Source organism: Sebastes umbrosus, chromosome 14 (assembly GCF_015220745.1).
Source record: "Sebastes umbrosus isolate fSebUmb1 chromosome 14, fSebUmb1.pri, whole genome shotgun sequence".
Lineage (NCBI taxonomy): Eukaryota > Metazoa > Chordata > Actinopteri > Perciformes > Sebastidae > Sebastes > Sebastes umbrosus.
Window position 1 is genome coordinate 8,876,908 of NC_051282.1, and position 23,699 is coordinate 8,900,606.

The 23,699-nt window shown below is 42.9% G+C and overlaps 2 protein-coding genes across 7 annotated transcripts in view; both read left to right on the forward strand.

Annotated features, from left to right (window-relative positions):
- myo15aa (myosin XVAa) overlaps positions 1 to 23,699 on the forward strand; it is a 62,240-nt gene that overhangs the window by 621 nt on the left and 37,920 nt on the right. For 5 of the 6 annotated variants that reach the window (XM_037792891.1, XM_037792895.1, XM_037792893.1 and 2 more), the window contains exons 2-6: positions 916 to 1,054; positions 20,370 to 20,452; positions 20,708 to 20,771; positions 20,989 to 21,098; positions 21,491 to 21,565. In XM_037792891.1, coding sequence (XP_037648819.1) covers positions 916 to 1,054; positions 20,370 to 20,452; positions 20,708 to 20,771; positions 20,989 to 21,098; positions 21,491 to 21,565 — 471 coding nt within the window. Of the gene's footprint in view, positions 1 to 915; positions 1,055 to 7,159; positions 7,327 to 20,369; positions 20,453 to 20,707; positions 20,772 to 20,988; positions 21,099 to 21,490; positions 21,566 to 23,699 lie in introns of those variants that run through there. The other variant, XM_037792896.1, reaches the window with a different exon arrangement.
- On the forward strand, positions 10,106 to 20,354 carry LOC119502065 (proline-rich protein 36-like). Its single transcript, XM_037792898.1, has one exon. It carries the CDS (start codon positions 13,878 to 13,880, stop codon positions 19,977 to 19,979), a length of 6,102 nt encoding a protein of 2,033 aa, XP_037648826.1. The 5' UTR covers positions 10,106 to 13,877; the 3' UTR covers positions 19,980 to 20,354.

Below are 23,699 nucleotides of genomic sequence, written 5' to 3' on the forward strand. Positions count from 1 at the left end.
AAATGCAAATGTAGATCCTACAAGTCTGATTGCATAAAAAAGTAAAAAATTGCTCAGATTTTATGCATATGGCAGTGTGTTTTTTATACTATGACAGTTTTCCTAAAATTAAATTTTTTTAAAAATCACGATTTATTGTCTTGCTTGCAGTATCGCAATATATCGCAATATTTTTAATCGTAAGCCTTGTATCATGATATGTATGTTATCCCAGATTCTTGCCAATACACAGCCCTAGTGTTTATGATTCTAAAGCGCTCTACATAGACTTCAGAAGTGGCAGACAAAACAATTGTGTGGCTAGTAGAAATGTTCAGTGACCTGCCACAGTGGCACATGAGGAAAAAACGTAATTTTAGACCCTGGGTGAGACCATAAATATGTCTATATATAGGTTAGACTATCTATTACTGTGGGTGAGAATGAAGCAAAAATAATAAAGTTGCAAAGTTATGAGTTGAAAGATACTAACAGCTAAATCTTAAGGTCCGAAAGGCTGATGCAGTGTTGGAAATTAGCACCAGCCACCAGCCAAATGCTGGTAAAATATGCTTACAAAAACAAAACAAAAAAAACAATGGTAATCTATTGAGTGGAAGGTATATTCTGGTATCCACCAGCCACAGTGGCAGGTGGCCTTAAAACTCAGAGCTCAGGTGAACACAGAGAGCTTTCCAACTTCAGCAGATGAATATGAAAACAGCCTTTAAGTACCAAACCCTGCACATAATGTTAAACCATTCTGTACAATGAAGGACAAACATCCAAGCAAAACACTTTTTTAAGTGGAGGGGGACTTAAATAATGCTGCAAAACTCACAAATATGAATATACATTTTATGGAAATATAACAGCACCATTAAATAAAAAAACATTACTTGTCCTCACTGTAAGACCATGTTGTTTTTGTGACAGGATTCCCTCAGATGAGCATCCTGCACACCTTTATCCGTACTCAGCTGTAGAGCAGGTGAGGGTCAGCCACCTCCGACCCCTCCCCACCGCGTCCATCCCTGCTGCCCAGCTGTTTGTGTCCTGTCTCCAACGCTCCAAGGTAGGCTGAACACAAAGTACGGACTCCCAGCCAATGCTCCCCATTCACTCGAACACACACACAATGGCACCATTAAATATTCACAAGCAACTCTTCAGGGCTGGGAGAGGGGGACTGAGTGGGAGGTTTTACTAGAGAGAGAAAGAGAGGGGCTGTGAGGGGACACTGCTGGCCTTTAAAGATGCCTTAAAGATGTCTCGTCAGAGTGAATCGTGGATGGAGAGATTCTGCTTTGGAATAACCTGAAGAGAAGAGGAATGATGGAGGGATACTATTGTGGAGGACAAGAAGAAACAAAGGTACGGTCCAGTGGGTGTGTATTGTGGGGAGCAGGCATGACACTTGATGCTGCTTGGCTCCATATGGCATGGCTAAGTGTGTGTGTGTGGTGCCCGTGCACATAAGCAAGGACTGTGTGTTTAATTAGAGTGCTTTTATAAGCCTTGTTTCCATGTAGTCTGGTGCCATCAGTGTGTTGTTTAAAGCTGTAAGATGGATTTCTCATAGTGAGTTTGCAGACTTGCCTCTCACCACTTAGCTCCTTTTAAACAGATTATTTGTAACCTGGGAGTTTTCCCAAGTGTAATCAATAGAAACCCAACCAAATGTTTTTTTTTTTTTGCAGTGATTATTTGATTAATTGATTAGTTTATCAACAGATAATCCACTCAAATATGAAGATTTCCTACTTTTCTCTGTTTTATCATAGAAAACTGAATATATTTTGGTATTGGAATAGGGCTGCCCCCTCTTCGTTGATTAGTCGACTAATCTAAGATTTCTTTAGTCGATTAGTTATTTTTTTATGCTTCTTTCATGCTGAATAACTTATTTCCAAGAAACTTATGAGCACATCTCTGGTAAACACAAGATATAAAGGGGTACTTTTTGTGATTCTATGTGGAGGAACTCAGTTTCACAGATCCGGTGATTTAATTAACTAATCGATTAGTCGCCAAAATCGTATTAGTTTTAGTCGACTAAGAATTTCTATGGTCGAGGACAGACCCTATTTTGGACTATTACGAAAGAAAAAAATTATGTTACCTTGGACTCTGGGAAAATGGGATGGACATTTATTTATATATTTTTTTACCAACCAAAAAAATGAATCAAGAAGATAATTGGCAGATTAATTCATAATGAAAATAATCAATTTGGCAACATTAGAGACCGAGCTGATATGAGCTACACTAGCAGCAGTGCTTTGAAGAATCTTTGCACGGTGTCTTACTTTATTATAACAATAATTATGTGATGTTAATGTCTTATACATGTTGCACAAAAAGCTACTAAATTCCAGGAGGAAAGCCACTGCTACTAATAGGTGTATTTCCTTGAGTACAAGGCACCAAAAACACTTAGTTTGCAAACATGACTGTCATTCATTTATGTATTTTTCTAATTGAGTCAATATCATGTGTGTCTTCCTCGTTGTCATAGCATAGTGACTGTTGAATGGTATTAAATGAGCCAGTATGAAGACTTGATGGATGATAAATTGAGGTCATATGACTTTAAGAGTCAGCAATGCCTCCATGACTCTTAACTGCAGCACAACACAGTTAATTGACTGAAACCTCAGAGCTCCTTTCTTCTTGTTTTAACAACAATAATTACATGTCAGATGTCATACTGTGGTACAAATTGTACTAATAAGCATCAGTTCCTCCTGGAAAACACAGAGTTTTTTTGCTCTAGTACAGCCAGTAGGTTGATTTTTAACAAGGGGGATGGTTTGTTTTATTCACCCATGACTAGCGTTCACCACAACTAGACTAACTCACTTCTATTCTCTGAGCCTCCCCTGAAACTGTTTTGAGTCCCCCTAGGGAGACCCACCTCCCACTTTGAAAATCTCTGGTTTAGAGAATTTTATAGATCCAAGACGAAAGGCGGGACTCAGAGAAAAAGTCGCAATTACAAATCTGTCTGCTTCTTCAGCACCACGGACAGCGCCATGGATTTATTAATACACAGCACAGTTAGGCTACTGATATTTCAGAGCTGTGGTCGGGAAGGGGCCGTAGATTCTAACTGGCAAAAACCTTAGTCAGATAAAAGATCAATGAGTCAGGCAGACTAGACTAACATATTCAACTAAACAACCTCTCCTGCCCGTGCACTATGGTGGCAGGTTAACAAGGGGCATGCATTTTGGTCATTTTTGCTAACAAGGGGGCATGGCATCCCCCGCCCTTATTAGATAAACATACCGTAGAGAGCAGAGATGAAATGAGGTACATGGTCAGCATCTTAAACCCATAGGCCACCAAGAAGCCCTATTTTGATAGTTTTTAATTGGTTCACATCATGCATCACTATTTTTGTAGATGTAAATAGAGTTTAGAAATGACAATTACTGTTGATTTCAGGAAACCAGAATAATGGTTTTAAAACTAGATTTTGACAATAGTATATAAACGGTCACAATCTGCCATTGTGTGTCTTTTGTGCTTTCATAGAATGCACCAATATATATAGTATATTTACACATTTAACTTATTTAATATTAAATATATATACATATTTTCAGCAGCAATCCCAAAGCCAGCAAACAAATCTCTGATCATCTGCTGTATACTGTTTTTGGTTTCACTAGAAAACTACCCTGGAAAATTGCTATGCAGGACCAGGAGATTTCCTGTTAGATTCTAGTATTATATGTTATCATTAGAACCTTTTTTGTTGAATTAATACATATAATTCCTCATGTTCTGGCTGATTTGATAGAAAAGATACCAGCCACAGACAAAACTCACAAGCATTTGAGACATGGATCAGGACCCGGATTACTTTGTCTCTACTGTCCTCTACTGCTTCAGCCTGCTCATTACATGAAGCTGCTTACCTGAGCTGAGAGTCCAATTAGGTTATCACAGTGTGTGTTCGATTAAAAACTAAAGATCAGAGAGAAATGTCTGACTTACCTTCAACTGATTATAGAATCTGGGTTGAATATTAATTTCAAGATACAATTCAACTCAAATAAGCCAATAATGAAATGAGTGAAGAGTTCAATTGATTTGACAATGAAACACATAAGGTGGCCAAGTTAAACATCCACCAAACAAGTGCAAAATGTATATTATGACACTGTAAAAAGATGTGACTTTACAATACAGGAGTTCTCTCCACTTATATTTTGGTGCAATGTGGAAGGAGGTTCTCAGCAGGGATTGGTGAGGATTTTGTTGCTGTTTTGCTTTGTTGTTGTAGTTGTTGTTATTACTGGTTTGCTGGGTTGGGTTTGTAAAAATCATGTTTCATAAGACAAATAGCATATTTAAGCCTACGTAAATGCGGAACCTTCCTTTATTCAGCTTATTTATAAGAGTTGAGTTGTATTGCTTTTCTTCTCTCCACACCAAACTAAGAGTACATTCAGTATTACAAATGACCTGTATGGAGCTTACAGGGTATTCTATAAGTAAACAGGGAGTTTATGAACAAATGGATAACGAGTCTTGTTTTTGCTTGTGTGGACTGAGCATATGTACTTAGGTAAAGGCTAACAGACTGTGGTGTACTACATTTGCCTTTATGTTAAGCTAATCTCTTTTAAGGCCCTCGACAAATGATCAGGTTGTTTTCTGTACATCTTGTGTGCTGATGTTTGTCTAGGGGATGAATTAGCTCTTTGATGTACATAAAGAAGCATGACTATACAGAGAAACACTAATCCAACTCATTTATAGATTCCCATGCAAACACAACCTAATATGTTGTCCTTTTAAAGAGACAGGTTGCATCATTAGAAAGTAAACCACCATGAAAAGACTCAAACGTATTGAAAGAACATTCAGGGGTTTTACATAGACCATGATTCCTTGCTACAAGTCATGTCCATTGGACGTTCAGGTTTTAGCTGCACACAATCACAGAGGACGATGTTTTTATCATGAAAAATGTAATACTTTCTAATAGCCAGCAGGGGGCGACTCCTCTGGTTTAAAAAAGAAGACTGATTATATAGAAGTCTATGAGAAAATGAGCCTACTTCTCACTTGATTTATTACCTCAGTAAACATTGTAAACATGAGTTTATGGTCTCAATCTCTAGTTTCAAGTCTTCTTCAATACAGCATGATGTTCATTTAGTAAATTATGGTCCCATTTAGAGTCAAATAGACCATAAAGTAGGCGATGCTTTAGGACGAGGCTACCTTGTGATTGACAGGTCGCTACCACGGCGTTGTCCGGTCTGGGAGTTGTCTGTATTTTCGTCTGATAACTTTAACCCTTTCACAGTGTGTTTTCAGTTCATGAAAGTTAATTGTAACATATTGGTCGCCTAAACATGATTCAGCTTTCGGTTGTACTTAGCTCCACCCTCTCGTGTCATTTCTGGTTGCAAATAACCAAGATTGCAACGACCAAAAACCAAGATGGCGACGGCCAAAACACAGTATAGAAGCAAAGAGACGAAACTTTGGTGCTTTTTTGATATTAGCCGCTAGATAGTGTTGCGGTAACTCATTGTGGACTGAATACGCCAATTAGTCCATAGCCATGAATGTATAAAGAAACGTCTGTAGATCAGAGGATATTTTTTTTTATGTCCTAAATGATGTAAAATTCACTAATAGCCGAATCCAGAGTTATCTTCCTAGTCATCAGACCCACAGGGCTGCACCGCCCTGCACGCTCATATGACATATCCGGTTCTGCCAGCTTCCTGCTAGCTGTATGCGGCTGTAATGATGGATATATTGGCTGTAATTCATCACTTTTATTATCTTATAATACACCCATGGGCTGTATGCTGTCAGCCTGTACTGTGGTGGATGTATTAACGTCTCTGTTCCCAAACAATCGGCTATCGGCCAGTAGCTAGTAGTGCTAGTAGCATGACATAAACAGAATTTAATGTAGTTGTAGGCTATTTACTAACACGCAGGACAAAAGCACAGGGCACATCCTCTTATATATCCTCTTATACATCCATGGTCTGTGGTCTATTGTTCATTGATTTTGGAGGTCCTTGACATGAAAATGTTTGAGATTGCTCTAAAAATCTGTGTGCTGGATTTTTCTAACTTCCATTTATGACCATCGCTCACTTTATGCTCCTCTGGGAAGCGAAAAAGGTTTAATGAATAAGTAAGTAAATACAGTAGTTAAAATAGTAAGCATATTTATAATATTTGTATTGTTCAACACAGGCCAGTTTGGTAGAGTAGAAAAATTATGACAATAGAATAGAAATGATTTTGTTTTACTTTTGTACGACACTTTGTAGGCGGATGATTAACCGGCATCCGGTAGACCTTTTTTTGCCAAAAATAGCGGAGGCGTAGCTTTGCTGCTGAGCGCTGACGTTGCAATGGAACAAACAATTGCCTTTCACTTCTTAGCAATATGCGTTCCTTTTAGGCCAAAATGCCTTCAAAAGGGGAGTCCACAAACCAGTGGGTGACGTCACGGTGACTACGTCCACTTCTTATATACAGTCTATGTTTCGCACCCTGTAAACATGTAGTGTATGGAAGACAGTATTTAGTTCCGGGGTGACATTTAACAAAGCTCTACCCACATGCTGTGAGTGTGCCTGAGATGCCTTTTGTGGCGTGTGTGTATGTGAGGAGGTCTGATAAGGCTCCCCAATACACACAAACACACACATTTTCACAATCTATTGTGACTAAAGGGGTTTACATAACAAATCACTCTGGGGCTCTGACGTCGGGACGCCAGTGTGAGAGGATGATAGTGTCGTGTGCGTGTGTTTGTGTGTGTGTAATCCTGCCATTAACGCACAATGGACCTGCACAATTGTTTACTTAGGCACTTGCGCAGAGGGGGAAAAGGCAGCGCTACACACACACACACACACACCAAGTGTACGAGTGCAGCATGTTTACTAAGAAACCTAATCGCTGCGCTACTGATGCATGGATTGATGTAAAGAGTAGTCTTCTAGCTGCACCAACTCCATTCTTTACTCATTATTGTACATTATTTACTGTAGATGTACAGGTAATCACTGAAGCCTCGCTGAAGCCACAGAGGGTATATTTACTATTGAGGGCCCATTGTGTGTCCTGATGGGCTGTGTAATTTAAGGAAAGGTTTGTGTATGTGTGTGGGTGTGTTTTTGTGCAGAGGGCTATAAAACATCATCATAGGGTCCAGAAGAGGAGCAGGGGACAGAGCAGCCAGAAGCCAGTAGGTTAGATTTTTACTCCAGACAGCGAGTGGGTTCATCAGACGTTTTGGTGGATATAAGAGCTCAAAATATCAACATCTGCCACTCAAAAAAAACAGATAAGGTAAGCTGCACCAAAGCCAAACGCTGCCTGTAATTATAAAAATAATGTATATTGCCACGAGAGGATGTGGCAGTTCATATTTTGCATTTTTAGAATTTGTCTCTGTCTGTTTGATGTGCTTGTTATAGCTCAGGTGGGTTTATACCAGCGATGTTCAAGCAGCCCAGCAGATCTCTTAGTCCCAGCATTTTACCTAAAGATGTGGGTCAACCTCACACTAATTGCAACAAAAACAAACTCAATGGATTTTGTTTTCTCAATATGTTCTGAATTTGAGAAAAATAGTCCTAATGAATTGTATGAAGGGAAAGTTTTGAAAATTGCCTAAATATGGTCCTACCAAAAGCGCCTTTTTAGCCATATTTTGGTGACAGTACAACCCTACATTGTTGTGCATGCTAGATTTGACCATGCTGTATTTATTCCTTGAAAAAAAAAAATACATACAGTCCATCAGTGTTGATGAGAATTTATTATGATCACACCATTGGTCTTGTCCTAATATATTCTACCGAGATCTGGTCCCAGTTTGAATTTTGAATTTCCCGGATTTCAGGATTTTGCATTCAGATTATTAATTTTGTATATCAATGAGGATACCTTTAGGGGTGCGATACAACTAAAATAGCTTTTGTTGCATTTTATGAGGTGAAGTTACATTATTCCTGGACTATCCGGGGAAATAGAAAGGGGGAGAACTGTTGTTGTCAGATGTTAAAATTATGTTATCACTTATTTTTACAAAGTGGCAAAGTATACAAAGAAGAATACTGATTACTTTATTTGCAAATACTGCATACATAATTCACTGTATTATTTTCTTCCAACTTACATGATAAATGTTGATATTCATTAACAGATAAAATTCCTCTTTGGATGAATCTGCATGAAGTTAATTAACGTCTGTCAAATGGCTCCATGCTGAAACATGGAGGAGTTATGCTTTTGATGCTGTGTTTTGACAACAAATATGTTTCAATTGGATTTGAAAATGTAAGACTAAAATTGTTTATAATTTTTTCAAACTTTAAAAGCTCAGAAAGACTACACAGTTGGCTACCCAAGTACACATGACAGTTGTGTTGGTGAAACTCAGAGGAATGATAAGTCTTCTTGCTGCTGTTGGCAAAGACTTGACATCAAAAGTTGTTTATGTAAAAGATATACTACAGTGATTTAGTATTGCACTTCTATAAATTTGGGGGACTCGCAAGAAACATTAAAAAATAATTATCAGAATCAAAGCCATTGAAGTGTTGCTCAAGCGCTCATGGACGTAGTTATGTTGTCAAATAGCACTGGGAACTGACTAACGGCAAAAATATGTTTTTCTTCCATTTTTTTAGAGGGAACGGAAGAGGAATTGTGGGGAGAGAGAGAGAGAGAGAACCGGAAATGATGAAACAAAAACATATGATTGGTTGATGCTTCATTGAGTCATTGGAGTGCTGAAAAAAGTTGAGGTCAGCTCAACTTTGATTTGTAGTGCGTCATGTCGGCCGTCAGTTTGTAGCTTCATGTTACTGGCTTCCATTGAAAATGACTTGTAGCCTGTTACTGTGTCATACAAGTTATTTTCAATGGAAAACCGGTAACATGAAGCTACAAACTGACACCCAGCACTTTTTTCAGCTTTCCAATGATGCGGTCAGGTGACAACCAATCAAGCAAAGAAATTACGTTCGCCAGTTCCCTGTGCTATTTAACAAAATAACTATGTCATCAATCACTTGAGCCAACACTTCAACGACGACTCTGCGACAACGTAGCTGGCCACGGTTGGCCGTTTTGTTGCTTTTGTCACTCATAGTGTGAACACAGCACAAGACTTTTAATCCCTAGTGTAAGCCTAGCTCCAGAAATGCTGGATCCTACATTTCCCATAATGCAACTCCATAGCATCTTTCTCTGGTCTCAAGCCCACAGTTGTGTTTTTTAAAACCTTGAAAAGCTCCCTCCAGACCCACAGAAGACATTATACATCTGTTTTCACAGGCTGTGTAGTACTCCTTGTGTTGAGTAAAGTGAACTTCATGCATAAAGTCAGTGGAGTAGTCCTTTAACACTTTAGTTGCCAAGCGCCCCTGTCCTGGAAAATGTTATTTGGTGAGCTGTCACATCACCTTATTAGTAATATATCTTGTTACTGTGGGATTCCTGCATCACAGCATCAGCTAAATGCCTAAAATTGCCCCCTTCTTATAAGTAGTTTGTGACTGTATTGATCTAGAAATCGAAGGATCGGCCCATGTAAAGTTTCAAAGCCGAAAAATCTCGAAGATTGATTTTTGTATTTGCGTGTGATACTGCCACTAAGCACCGATATTTCAATTCACTTTTTAAAATACATTAAGGTAAAAGAGAGCATCTCATTTTCAGGTCTATTAATAGCAGTCTATCCAGCCAAGTGTTGGTGTTTGATCCTCTGTGGCAGCCGCTGGCATCTCGCCATTGTTAAGTCACTGGGTAATCTGGCAGCGAAGGTTAAGACCTGAATGGGGCTTAAAGGCTTACAGGAAACCTGAGTCCAGCCTCCTCATCCTCCTGCCTCACACCTTCTCTGTCTGAAAAGACGCTCTCTGTCACTTCGTCTGTCATTTTCCATTTGTGTACTATTACACTTATTGTACTTTTTGTGTGAATGAACAGTAGTATGTATCTTTTCGGACACACCGAGCAGTAATTTACGTCGTCATTTCCTGAGCGCCTCCTTGCCGGTTGGAGACGTGTAACCATGGTAACCAACCTTGTGACCAAAACGATGGTTTGTGAGAATCAAAGTCGGAATTAATTTAAAATATATATTACACTTAGCAAAGTGAAATCTTATACTTACAGTTAAATCAAAGCGTTATTGATGTTACAGAGCTGCCCGTCAACGTCCGTTTTTGAACGTTTTCGTCACTACCGCATTGCATTGTGGGATATTTATGCCGCCGTAGTGTCCAGCGTTGCATACTGTAATATTTCACCTATCATTGGTTTCATACTAAGATTTCAGACATACTTAAAAATCTCACATACTGTTTTAACGTACTAAATAATAGCATGTTAGTACGGAATTTCGGATGCAACCTTTGTGTTTAGTATCAATTAGCAAATGTTAAGACGCTAACACGCTAAAATTAAGATGGTAAACATCATTATACCTGCTAAACATCAGCATTGTCTCTGTGAGCATGTAGAGTCTTATTCTTGTTCAGGGTTAGCTGGCTCAGACCATTTCGTTACGCTATTTATTATGAGGATGTTACATTGTGTGTGTCACTAAACTGAGTTGTTAAGTAGATGAAAAATATATGACATGCATTTGGCTCAAGCCTCCAGTGTGTGTGAAGTATCATGTGCGGTGCGTGTGTGCAGATGTATTGCATTTGCAGCATGTGGGTGTGTACGCGGCATGCTTTCAATCCCCCAATTAATGTGCGTGTGTGTGTGTAGCTGTCAATCTCTAGTCTCTCAAGATGATTCAGTGATAACATTCAATCTCCATTATGAGACCTACCTGCCTGAGTGTGTGTGTGCCCATAGTCATTAAATGAGCCTGTTGGCTGCGCTCTGCTCAGGTGATCTCCTTTATTAGTCTTGTGTCGCTGAGTGCGTCTGCTGAAAGCGTGTTGTCAGTGATTGGCATATAGATGAAGAGACTCTCCCCTTCATCTCTCACTCTCTCACTCACACTCTATTGTCCCTCCATATCACTCTCTGTCATCCCTCCATCTGCCGTTTCTCACTATAACCATCTTTCTCATTTTTTTCTTCTCTAGTCCTGTCGTTCCTCCTCTTTACTTTTAATTTCTTCTTTCACATCCTTTTTTTATCAATTCCTCTCATTGAGTCCCGTTCTGTCTTTCTCCCTCTTTTCATTCCCACTCTTTCTTCTGCTCCGCATCTTTTCAGCATTTATGTAATCTGCAGTTCATTCATCATCAGCCTCACTCTTTGCCTCTGTCTCCCTCTCCCTCCTTACCTTCCCCAACCTCCTCCATCTCTGTCATCCGCGCTCTATTCATTACCAGTTCAACTCAGTCAACAGACCACATCAGTCAGACAGCAGATACATATCACACATATCGAATAGATCTCTTTGTGTGTCTCTCTACCCGTTTGGTGACCAACAACCTTCTCTGTGTGTGTGTGTCTGACGAGACAGGAAGGAACTTTTGAACTTTCCTCTGTGCCCACTCGCTGTCTTTATCCCCTTATCTCAGTCTGCAGTTAGCTGATACCAACAGCTGCTGTTGTTGTTATTGCTGTGCAGCCCTGCAGACAGTTTAGAGTTTTGTCATGGTTCTCTGCTCCTGGCGATACGTGATACAGATTTCTGCTCAGACCTTATCTTAGGTCAAGACTATCCAACCCCAGCTGGCGGGAAGAAAAGTTGGAGGTGGACCTGTTAATTGTAATTGACATAAGTGATGTCAATTTTTAGTGTTTGCTGTTATCAGAAAATGTTTGTTTTTCTTTCTTCTGTCTGTTTGCTCTGTGGTGTCTGGCTTTTAACCCTGACACTAGCCCGCATGTATAATATATTGGTTGGGGAGCAGGCCGGGGCGGGGTTGACCCTTTGTGATATATTTAGAGCGACCTGCGATGAATGTTTTATCCATGCTGCGTAGGGCAGCCATTAAACATTCATATCTGCCACTGAGATGACCTCCTGGAATATCAGCCCGTCATCAATGAATTAACATCAGATCATCATCAATGAGCTAACATCAGACCGTTCTCAATGAATTAACATCAGCCGTTTATGTAATCCCATCATCACAACACCTCACACACGCCTATGTTACACCTTGCTCTTCTACTGACGGGGCGGATGTATGTGTGTGTGTGTGTGTGTTTTGTAGCCACGATAATGACGAGACAAATAATTAAACAGTTTAATATTTTTTTTGATGATCCTTTATAAGTTTAATTCCAATGGACCTTATAGGTATTAAATCACATTAATGATGCTATTTAGAGAGATGCCTAATGGCCACTTTAGGATCATGAAACAGACTGAGCATTTAGAGGATTATGGCAATGTCAAGATGAAGAAAATTACAAGAAATGGCGCTTTCTTTTCTTTTTTGAGCTCTAAATCAGGCTCTAATAAATGAATCTGAGGGGTAGTTCCTGATTTAGGTAAGTGGAAAGTTGCTGTAAATTAATGAATTCAGCTAGCTGGAGTGCAACACCGACTAGAACAATAGGTACTGCCATAATTATTCATTTTACTGCTGTATTTGTATAACCCATGTAAGTCTTAAGTTGTATCTTCCTGCATCAAACATTCTGGTATGTACTGTTGGTGTGCGTGCATACCCTGTTGAATGCTTGTGTGGACATTTTAGCATGCATCACTCTCAGCCTTGGTCCATGCTGCTACCGCTGGTGTGTGTGTTTTGGCTCTGCGTGGCTTCGCCTCTCAGACACAGTTTAGCAACAGCTCAGCCAGCCTGCATTATTCATACAGGAGCGAGCCTGCAGATAGGGTTACCCCGAGGCAGTATAGCTAGTGCATTAAGGTGCCCATTGCAACTATATCATACGGATACACTCTGATGCATATGCATACACAGTCATACAATACATATGATCATATGTGCATGCACAAGAGCTGAGGATATGATTAGGCCTCAAGTTGAGGCGAACAGGGGATGGATGAAGCCGCAGTAACCAGAGAGAGATGCAGAGGGTTGCAGGAGGTCAGAAAGGCAAGCTGACGTGGATGTGGGAGGATACGACACACATACACATTCACTCTCAGACAAAGAGGAGGACACCCCTGAAGGCCAAGACGCACGCACATCGGCTCTCCTTGCTGGGTGGACGTCCTGCCAAAGTTGGTGCGGTGGCCAAGATGAGGATTCACCGCCGGACTCACAGGACGCGCTAACAATGGGAGACACACAAAGGACTACACAGACTCTGTCACTGGGATAGCAGGGTCTTTTATTCATCGTGTGACCCTGGGAAGTTACTTACAAGCCTATAAAGAGGAACAATTATTTTTGCTATCCTGGATGGACTTCAGTGGAAAAACTCAGTGAGCCAGAGGCAACAAGTGGGTAAAACTGAGAGAGACTGTGACCAGTTAGATTATTTTTTCTCATATGTAACTTTTTAAATTCAAGAAGCATCTGCCCTTTTTTTAAAAATGTAACACTCCAAGAAGGTCGTTGTCAGCAAAGCCTCAACAGCTTTGCTGCTGAGGCTTGAAGACGTACTGTAACGCGAGCGAGCACTGATGGCTGAGATTCTGACTCCATTACTAGATCGTGTTTTGAAGTACTGTGGTTTGAGTTTGTCTCTGTGTGCATTATAGAAGAACTGACTTGGGACAGAGTGTGCTGGGGTTTCTGGGGTGTCACAAGGACGGATCAGATGGAGAAAAAAAGGAGAGAAGACATGAAAAGTATTCGGGATGAGAGGATGTTGCTACTATTTGGACTCTTCTTCTCAGGAGTACATATCAACATTGACACTGACCCTTTTTTTAGCACATTTTGGGAACTTGTTCTTCCTCTTCTTGTTTAGAATGATTTGAGTAAGGAGACATCATGCCACCTAAAAAAGGTGACTCGAAATCAGCTGCCAAGAAAGGCAAGTCGGAGGAGCCAAAGAAGGGAGGAAAGGATGATAAAAAGGGAGGGAAAGATGACAAGAAAGGGGGAAAGAAAGCAGAGGAGCCACCAGCTAAAGGGAAAGGGAAGGATGATGGAAAGAAGGGAAAGGGAAAGAAACCTGTCAGCGAGTCAGAGGAGGGGTCAGAGGAAGAAGAAGAGGAGATGAAGACTGAGGAAGAAGAGGATGAAGACAGCGAGGAAGAGGTGGTTACTAAGAAGGCGAAAGGGAAAGCAGCTCTGAAAGGTGCGTCCAAGGCCATGGCTGTGAAGGGTTTTAAGCCTCCTAAACACCCACCTCCGTCTGATGATGAGGAAGAGGAGGAACCGACGGGTAAGGCACAGATGAAGAAAGGAATGGGTGCAGTAAACCTGAAAAAGATGAGTGGTGTCAACATCAAAGGAGCCTCCAAGGCCATGGCGGGCTTTGCTGCAGAGGGACAGAAGAAGAGCGCAAGTGCAGCAAAACCACAGAAGACGTTGGATGCCAGGTCTCACCTCAAAGGAGCATCCAAAGCCCTCTCTGGAATCGCAGGGAAGTCCTCTCCTTTTAGCTTTCCCTCTAAACAGCCGGCAGAGAAAGCAAAACCAAAGAGAAACCTCAAAAGCACCTCCCGTCTCTTCCTACGAATCTCCAAGAAAAAAAAAAACCCGGGTGGTGGTAAACCACTACTGGGAACCAGCAAGCTTTTTGCTGGGTTTGGAGGTAAATCAGCTGACAAAAAGCCAGGTCTGTCTGGCTTTGGCATGTTTAATAAAAAGAGTGATACTCCAAAAGAAACCACACCACCTAAAAAGACAATAAATCTATCCGGTTTAGGGGCCAAGGGGGGGAAAATGGCATCAGAGGCAAAGGGACTGGGAGGGAAGTTCAAAGGCATGTTTGGGAAAAAGAAAACAGGATTGGGGTTTAAGACTAAAAGCTGGATGTTAGGAAGGATGGCTGCAGCATCTAACTGGTTGACAGGGAGATTCCTGAGTACTAAGGGCCATGGTCAGCTGGGGGCACGAGTAGGAAGACGGGGACAAAAGAATCTGTCATTTGCTAACAGGGACACTAGAGGGAGACAGACTCATTATTACAATGAAGCCTATGAGTATGATGATGAGTATGGATATGAGGAAGATTACCACAACAGGGAGAGACCTAGAGGCTATCTGAGACAGCCCATGGCCTATGACCCATATGACCCTTATGGAGAGGAACTGGAATACTATGACGATGATGAGTGGGAAGATGAATATGGTTACTATGATGATGAGGGAAACTTCTATTATGATGATGAGTTGTACTATGAGGATGACGTGGATTACTACGGTTACCCTTATGGCTATTATGATGATGAGTATGAAGATTACGATGGTGATGAAGGGATGGAGTATTACTATGGTGAAGATGGAATGCTGTATGCAGTGGAACCAGAGCCTTATGGTTACTATGGTAATGCCGTGGATGGTTTCTATGACCCATATGACCCTGAGCTGTATGGAGATTACGTTGACAACAATATGGGTTATGACTATGGGATGTCAAACCCATATGGCATGATGAGTGATGGTTATGATGTTGTTTCCGACCTATATAATGACCCAATGCTGGGATATACAGACCCTGCTGCTATTTATAACCCCTATCAGCAACCTTTCTATATGGATGCTGGGCTGGTTCCAGCTGAGACAGGACAGCTATATGGACAGGAGCAGCTGTCTTACCCTCTTGCTGAGCCATTTTCAGCAGCGCAGTTCAGGGTCCCCAGGCCCCAGGTTATGCTATTTGGAAAAGACAGACTAGAGGTGGAAACCCTGCCACCTCCTCCTCCTCTATATCCTCATCCCTCCTCCCCAATGTTCCCCCCTCCCTCCCCAGCTCTTGACCTCAACAATCTGGACATGATGTCAGATATACAATATGAGCAGCCTCTTCCAGCATACCTTCCTGCACAGCCCTATTACTCCACTGTCATGAATCAACAACAAAGCCCCATTCTTCGTAGACAAGCCCCCTCACCAACAGCAATGATGATTCAACAGGAGCACTTCTCTCTCCCTCAGCCTATTCATCCTCCTTTCTCTGTTTCTCTCAGCCACATGTCGCCATCTCCCCTACCACCACAATTGGCCTCCCAAGTGTACCAGCCATCCTTTCCCCAAGACCCACAAATGTTACAGATGGGGTATATGTCACCAATGGTCGCACAAATACAGCCACCAATGCCTCCACTGATGCATTCACCACTGCATTCACCATTGGCCTCACCTAGGCTAGTGCGACGAATGAGTCCCCTTCCATCCCCACAGCTGTCACTTAGGCAGGGATCAGTTAGGGCAATGGCACCTCCTTCACCCCGCCTCTTACCACATCACATGGACTTCCAAACAGGCATTCAGCCCGACCCCTATCTCTCCCCTCGCTTACATAGGAGAGGGCCCTCTCATCGGGCCTCAATGGCAGGCCAAATGTCAACTTCCCAAAGGCGGAGGCCACCCAGCTCACCTGCATCTCCATCACACCAGAGGAGAGGGATGTCAATTAGAGCTCAGCCATCCCTGTCTAGAGGACGGGGGGGAGTTGGGTTACGCAGGGCCCCATCAACTGTACGACCCCAATCCCCCCTTTCTAGTCCCCTAGCTTCATCCCGGGGATCGCTGAGGAAGAGAGCAAGTCCCCCACCTTCCCCAAGACTATCTTTTAGACAGCAACCCCCTCCTGATGCTGTGCCTCTGCCATCTACCAGACCGCATTTGTTCAAAGGTAGAAAACAAACATCCAAGTTAAGGCATTCCCCTTCTCCTCCCCTACCATCCCCACAAAGACGGAGCCCCCCTCTGCCTGAGAGATCTCAGTCTCCCCGCCAAACCTTCCGCCCCACCTCCCCCCATCGTCCTCCCTCTCCCTCCCCATCACGTGTCACCAGTCGCCCTCTCCCCACCCGGACCTCTACTCGCCGTCTGAGAGGTGGTGCTGGAGGCCGAAGTCATGTGCCCATGGGGGCCGTGAAACCCTCTCCAGCTAACCCCTACTCACAGAGACGCAGTAGACATGGACCACCTGTCACTCAGCATGTTGCCCCATTCAGGTCCTCTATCCATAGTGGTCCAGCCCCTTCCTCAGGACAGATGGGGGGTGTAGGTGGAACACCCATGTTAGCCAGGGCAGGCTCCCGGCCTACAGGTTTAAGGGAATCAAAGCGAATTGGTACTCCCCAAGGAGGCTTCCACAGACCTGTAGGTAGGGGGCAGCCGCTAGTCCGTATGCCCAGAAATCAGTCCTCTCTTCAATCTAGGCAGTCATTCAGAGCACCTCCTCCAGGGCTTCCTGTCTCTCCACAGCCTTCTTTGAAACATAGTGGCCCTCTTTCTCCCCAGCCATCAGTGCGTAGGCTGCAGAGTAGACCTCCATCTCCACAACCACTGCAACGTCGATCTCCTCTGCCCTCCCGTTCAGCCTCTCCCAATCACTATATGTCTCATCCACCATCCCCCTTTCCTCACAGGGCTATGAGTCCCCAGAGTCTAGGGCCAACATCTTTTCAACCTCCAGTACCTCACCCCGGTCTTCCTCATGGTACTCTCCAGCCATCTCAGAGTATCACCCATTATGACTATACAATGATGGAGCCAGGCCCATCCCCAATGCTTACAAATGCTTTACCAAACCCTCAGGTTGTAGGTGCTGCCTTTCCTCATTATCCTCTTCCTTCCTCCATCCCTTACTCCACCACTGCTTACTCTTCTCCTTTACAAAGACCCTCCTCCCCCCAACCACAGTATGAAGTCTACCCCCAAAACCTACCTCAACCTGCACCCTCATCACCTTATTTGGGACACGCACTCCAGAACCCTTATCTGCAGAATGCAAGCTACACAACACCTTTACAGAGAGGCCCTTCCCCTATACCTGTTGGCCAGGGGGAGATATTAGCTGATGCACAAGTGAGCCAGGAGGGGAGCCCGTATGCCTCTCTCGGTCTATCCAATGCTTTGATGCAGAACTCCCGCCTGCGTAGTGCCTCCTACTCGTCTCCTCTACAACGCAATGCCAATGTCTATACAAATGTCTTCTCACCCCCTCAGGAAGCAGCCCTTCCTGCTCCCTCTGTACCCTACTCCTCACACTTGTCTTCAGCTATGCTTAACTCCCAGCTACGTAATGCTTCCTATGCTTCACCCCTTCAGCGACACCTCTCCCCCATGTCTCCTGCCTCTCCCGCCCCTCCTCCCACCATACCCCAGCAAGGTTCCTCCTCATTTCTCTCTGGTGGACTGCGGACCTCTCAAATCCAGGGATCCATGTTAAAGCTTCCTGCTGGCACTTTGAAAATGTCCCGGGGCCCTGTTGAGTCTCCAATTACCACTGATGGTAGTGGTGGGAGGCTGTCACCCTCTGTGCTCTCCAATGCCCTGCAGAATCCAAGCCTGCGTCAGGCCACCTATCGACTACCTGATGGCTCATTGGTCACCAGAACTGAACCTTCCCCAGCTCCATCACCTCTCTCATCCTCTATGCTGTCCTCTGCCTTGCTCAATCCCAGTTTGCGACAGGCCACCTATCGACTACCTGATGGCTCATTGGCTACCAGATCTGAACCTGCTGAACCTTCCCCAGCTCCATCACCCCTCTCATCCTCTATGCTGTCCTCTGCCTTGCTCAATCCCAGTTTGCGACAGGCCACCTATCGACTACCTGATGGCTCATTGGTTACCAGAACTGAACCTGCTGAACCTTCCCCAGCTCCATCACCTCTCTCATCCTCTATGCTGTCCTCTGCCTTGCTCAATCCCAGTTTGCGAAAGGCCACTTATCGACTACCTGATGGCACATTGGTTACCAGAACTGAACCTGCTGAACCTTCCCCAGCTCCATCACCTCTCTCATCCTCTATGCTGTCCTCTGCCTTGCTCAATCCCAGTTTGCGAAAAGCCACATATCGTTTGCCTGATGGCAGTCTTGTAACCAGGACAGAGCCCACACCTGCACCCTCCCCTTCCATGCTGTCCTCTGCATTGTTGAACCCCAATGTACGTAAAGCCACATATAGGCTGCCGGATGGAACTTTGGTTACAAGAAACGAACCAGCACCTGAGCCTGTCACTCCTTCATCCTCTATGCTTTCCTCTGCTCTTCTCAATCCTAATGTTCGTAAGGCTTCTTATCGATTACCAGATGGTTCATTTCTAACACATCCAGTAGAAGAGAATGCTGAGAGTGCAATATCATCACCGGGGCTATCTGGCGCTCTGATGAATGCTAACCTGCGTAAGGCAAAGTTTCAGCTCCCAGAAGGATCATCATTGTTTTCACGGAACCAAGCTTCCACCTCTGCCTCCTCCGGTCCTAATCTTTCCGGTGCAATGTTAAACACCGACCTCCGAGGTGCCTCCTACAGACTCCCAGGCACATCACTATTGAGGCAGCCTGGTTCTGCAGATCCCGCGGAGTCACGCTCCCTTGACCTTTCCAACGCTCTCAGCAACAAGAACCTCCGATCTGCCACCTACCGTTTGCCTGACGGAACTCTGATGACCCGCCCTCAGCCCACTGCTTCACCCCGAACACTTGACCTGTCTAATGCTTTATCAAAGAACCCAAACCTTCGTGGGGCAAATTACCGTCCCCCCGGTGGTAATATCATGTCAAGGCTTGGTGCCCCTAGCACCCCAGAACCTCGCTCACTTAATCTCTCTGGTGCCCTGCAGAACGCTCACCTTAAGGGGGCCTCTTTCCGCCTACCCTCATATGCTGTAGTGTCACCCCAGGTCCAGGGATCCGGGCCTGGACAGCACTGGGCAGAAGGCTCTGGAGTTGAAGGCTTGGGACTGCAGCAAGATGTGGATGTGTGGGGCGCAGAGAGGGTTTTACCTCACGGCACAGTGCAGAACCTCAATAAGTGGTCCATGTATAGAGACGGGGAGCTGCTGGACCCCTACAGCCTGATGGGACAAGGCCCAGTAGGGCATGAACCAGGGGAGTGGAATCTCAGCAGGGAGGGGGAACCACAGGGGCACTGGTATGACAAGGTAAAAGTTTTGAATACATGACTCACACTACAAGTAGACACAATAGCTAATGTTGGGTACCATACTGTAAGTCTTTATGTTTACGGTGTAATCTTGCAGTTGCAAGTGTAATGTTAAAGTGAAAGCCTGGCACAGTAGTGGATTTTCAGTAAGGGGGAGTAATGTGGTGATGTTTTTTGAAAGAGCAGAATATATGATTAAAATAGGTGATGGGCACATTGAGCAAATAAGGTCAAATTTGTAAAGCATTTTTTGGTGAGAGAAGGGCAAACAAGATTCGAATCATCCGAAAGAGAAAGAATTTATATTTCCATGTGAGTGTGTGCATGTATTAATGCGTGAACCCTTTGTGCACAGCGCTATGTGCATGCATCATGTCCTCATTTCTGAGTGTGTATGCGTGTATTTTAGATGTACTCAATCAGAAGCCTGCCCACTGTGGCTGACCGGGAGCAACGGGAGGAAGATGGAGTGGAAGACATGACACAGTTAGAGTAAGTAAAAAAAAAACTCACGCACACTTGAGTTAACGAGAAAATGCTACTGCATATATAATGTGGAAGTCTTGCATACCAAGAAGTTTGCAGTGTTGGGACATGCCTAAAGATTGATCAAAGAGATTGGCAAAATCCTTGGTGAAGAAAGGCTAGATTTGAATTAAGCACAGTGCAAAAATGGTCCTGATGGTGGAGTGATTAGAGAAGTTCTTTGTAATCCTTAAATGCCTTTGTTCTACTGCTTCTGTCTAGGGAGATGCATGAAGGGGCTGTTCTGCTTAACCTGAGGCAAAGATCTGCGCGAGAGCTTATTTATGCAAGTATCTGAGCAGCACACACATCCAACATACGACCATCTACATACAACCATTATACTACTGAACATTTCTTGAACCTATAAATCTTACGTCAAATCAATTTATTTTGAGTTTATGTGTTGATTTTAAATACCTCTCTACTTATCTCTTTTTCTTCTTTTTTGGACTTCCATTTCTTTATTGTCTTCTCTCTCTCTTCATTCCTTGTTTTTTCAGACATACATAGGTAGTATTCTGGTGTCTGTGAACCCCTATAAGATGTACAACATCTATGGGACGGACATGGTGCTGCTGTACAAGGGTTGTGCTCTGGGAGAGAACCCTCCGTAAGTCATGTTCACTCTCAAACTGTGGGGACAGTAAACTGAAAACAAAGTGCTAGAATAGTCAGTATTATATTATAGTTTATTGTAAAAACACAACAGAATAGATTCATTTTTATTCCCTACTATAAAGTATTACTAATTATCATGTTCTATTTTGAAGCTTTTTGTTGGCTCAATTGCAATGAAAGCAGAATAAAAGGTAGAATGGAAAGCTGACATGTTTTAAGTTAAGGAAGCGGTTATGGTGCAGATTAATAATTTAGGCAGGAAAGGGAAAAAAGAGGGTTAGAAATACAGAAGATAAGGATAGAAAAGAGGAGACGAAGACTTGAGTTCAGTACTTTCATCTCTTTAGATATCTGAGCTTGATGCAGCTACTCTTTCTCCTTCAGGCATTTGTTTGCCATCGCAAACGCTGCTTATTCCAAAATGATGGATGCCAAACATAACCAGGTCATAATAATCAGGTAAGAGGCTCCCTCCATAATCTTCATAAAAATACACATTTTGAATCACTTTCCATGTATCTGTAAACCAGACATCAAAGTTCACAACCTTATATGATTTATACATAAGAGTTACATAAAAATATTGAGTAGTGCAGCAAGTTCTTTTTTGGTAACCTTCCAAGGTTTTGTGACGGTTTAACCTTGGCATATACACAGAAGCTTCTTGGACAGTTCGGTTTCCATCTCCAGTCGGATTAGTGTTTGTAAATTCATGAGTGTCTGTCTGTGGTTTTCTGGCCAGCAAACTTAAGACAGATCAATCCCTCACTCCCCTCGCGCTCCGTTTATCTGTCACAGGCGCCTCGCTCCGTGTCAAAACTGACACAAACACACACACATTCAGAGCCCGTTTACATCTATCTCAGATGTAAAAGCATAGACACGTATACAGAACATCCACGCACTTGCGCATCGATGTGTGTTTTTAGAAATTTCCAGAAATAATCATATAGAAAATACACAAACGGCCACACTCGCACACACCTGGAACACTCTAGCCGTGTTCGGAAGGAGACACCTGTAAGGAAAGCCCAGCCAGGTCTGGGCCAGGAGCAGATTATCTTTCAGAGGTGTGTGTGTCCAACTACATGTGCGAACCCTGTGTTTGTGTGTGAGTCACTGAGTGCGTATTTAGGGGTAACTGAGGTCTGGTGTACAGTGACCAGTAATGGCCCGGTTTTTAGCTAAGCAGACCGTGAGTTGAAACCTTATGCTGGAATGTGGTCAAGGTGCCGGTGTCCCTAACTACACGGACAGACACATACACTCCTGCCCTCCTTTGGCCAAGGTTACATAATGGTGGTATTTAGCGCTAAGCTGTTGGCAGTGATGTGTATGTGTGTGTGTGTGCGTAAGAGCGTTTCGGGTGGTTTAACGCAAAAGTGGAATTGAGGCCTTGCCTAATGCAAGATTAGCTTGGTCTCACATCACTTAGTCAATTAAGTCAAACACTCCACGAACACCAGTAGGGAGGTGAGAAGGATCGTATAATGGACGCTCTAAGTGATTAATAAAGGCTGAGTGTAGCGGTGCTCAAAGCGCGGATAATGTTCACTCTTAATGAGCTTCCACTTTGCAATCAAAATAACTGGGTTTTTCCATTACTTTACCTTTTAGCAAATAGATTATCATACTTTTGCAGCCCAGTATGCAAAGAAAGTTCATCCCGCCTACCATTCAAGAATGCTAAATACACTAGTTTTGTCAAAAAAGTATGTGTAGATAGTAGATAGGAGTAGGTAGTAGTAGTACAGTTCATCATTTGAAGGTTTGAAGTTTTGTATTTCACACAGCCAGCGTGACTGGTCTTATCAGTAGTGTGTAAAAGTATCAGAAATGTCATGTCAAATTTCATCTTTGAGCTGTGAATCCATAACATTTTACGGATAAAGGTTTCAGAAGCACCATGTGTGCGGGAACGTATTTTCAGTCGGAAGGGCTGTCCTCTATACAAGCATGCACATGACAGCTTACGTGCAAAATGTATATTAATGCTTAGAATAAACAACTGATGGATTTTTTACATTTTCTATTGTTAAATCTGAAATAATATAACAGCAGGATAAACAGTCCATATGAGCGAGATAATTTAAACCTATTACAAACTCAACCTTAATTACTTAATTACTTTGTGGTGTTTTATTCAACATGTTATTATTATTGTTGTCATCTGCCTGTCCTCAGAATCAGCACCTTCCAGGATATTTTCTCTGCACAGAACTTTTGTTTTTATATCAAGTCCACAGTGGGTTAGTTGCTGCTTTGTGCCCACAAGAGGACACTGAGATTCAGTTTCAACAAAATAAGAAAACACCGGATTTACAGGAAAGCAGTGTTAAAAACCTGCTTATTTTCTGCGTCATTAATTTGTTCTGGCCAGTTATGTTTAGCAGCTACTCTAAACTTTTAACTGATGTAAAGGCAGGCAATCATGTCATCCCTTCCCATGCTAATGAAAAAGCACAGTTTATTAAACGATAACTTCTGTATTTTTTAACCTGGACCCTATTTTCCTATGTTTTTGAGTCTAAGTGTCTAATGGGGACAACACTTTTTGAAATAAGAAAAAGTTTTAATTTCTCATAAATAATTT

Bases quoted from the DNA above. Each gene is read 5' to 3' on its own strand.
- LOC119502065 (XM_037792898.1), top strand. From the start codon at position 13,878: ATGCCACCTAAAAAAGGTGACTCGAAATCAGCTGCCAAGAAAGGCAAG.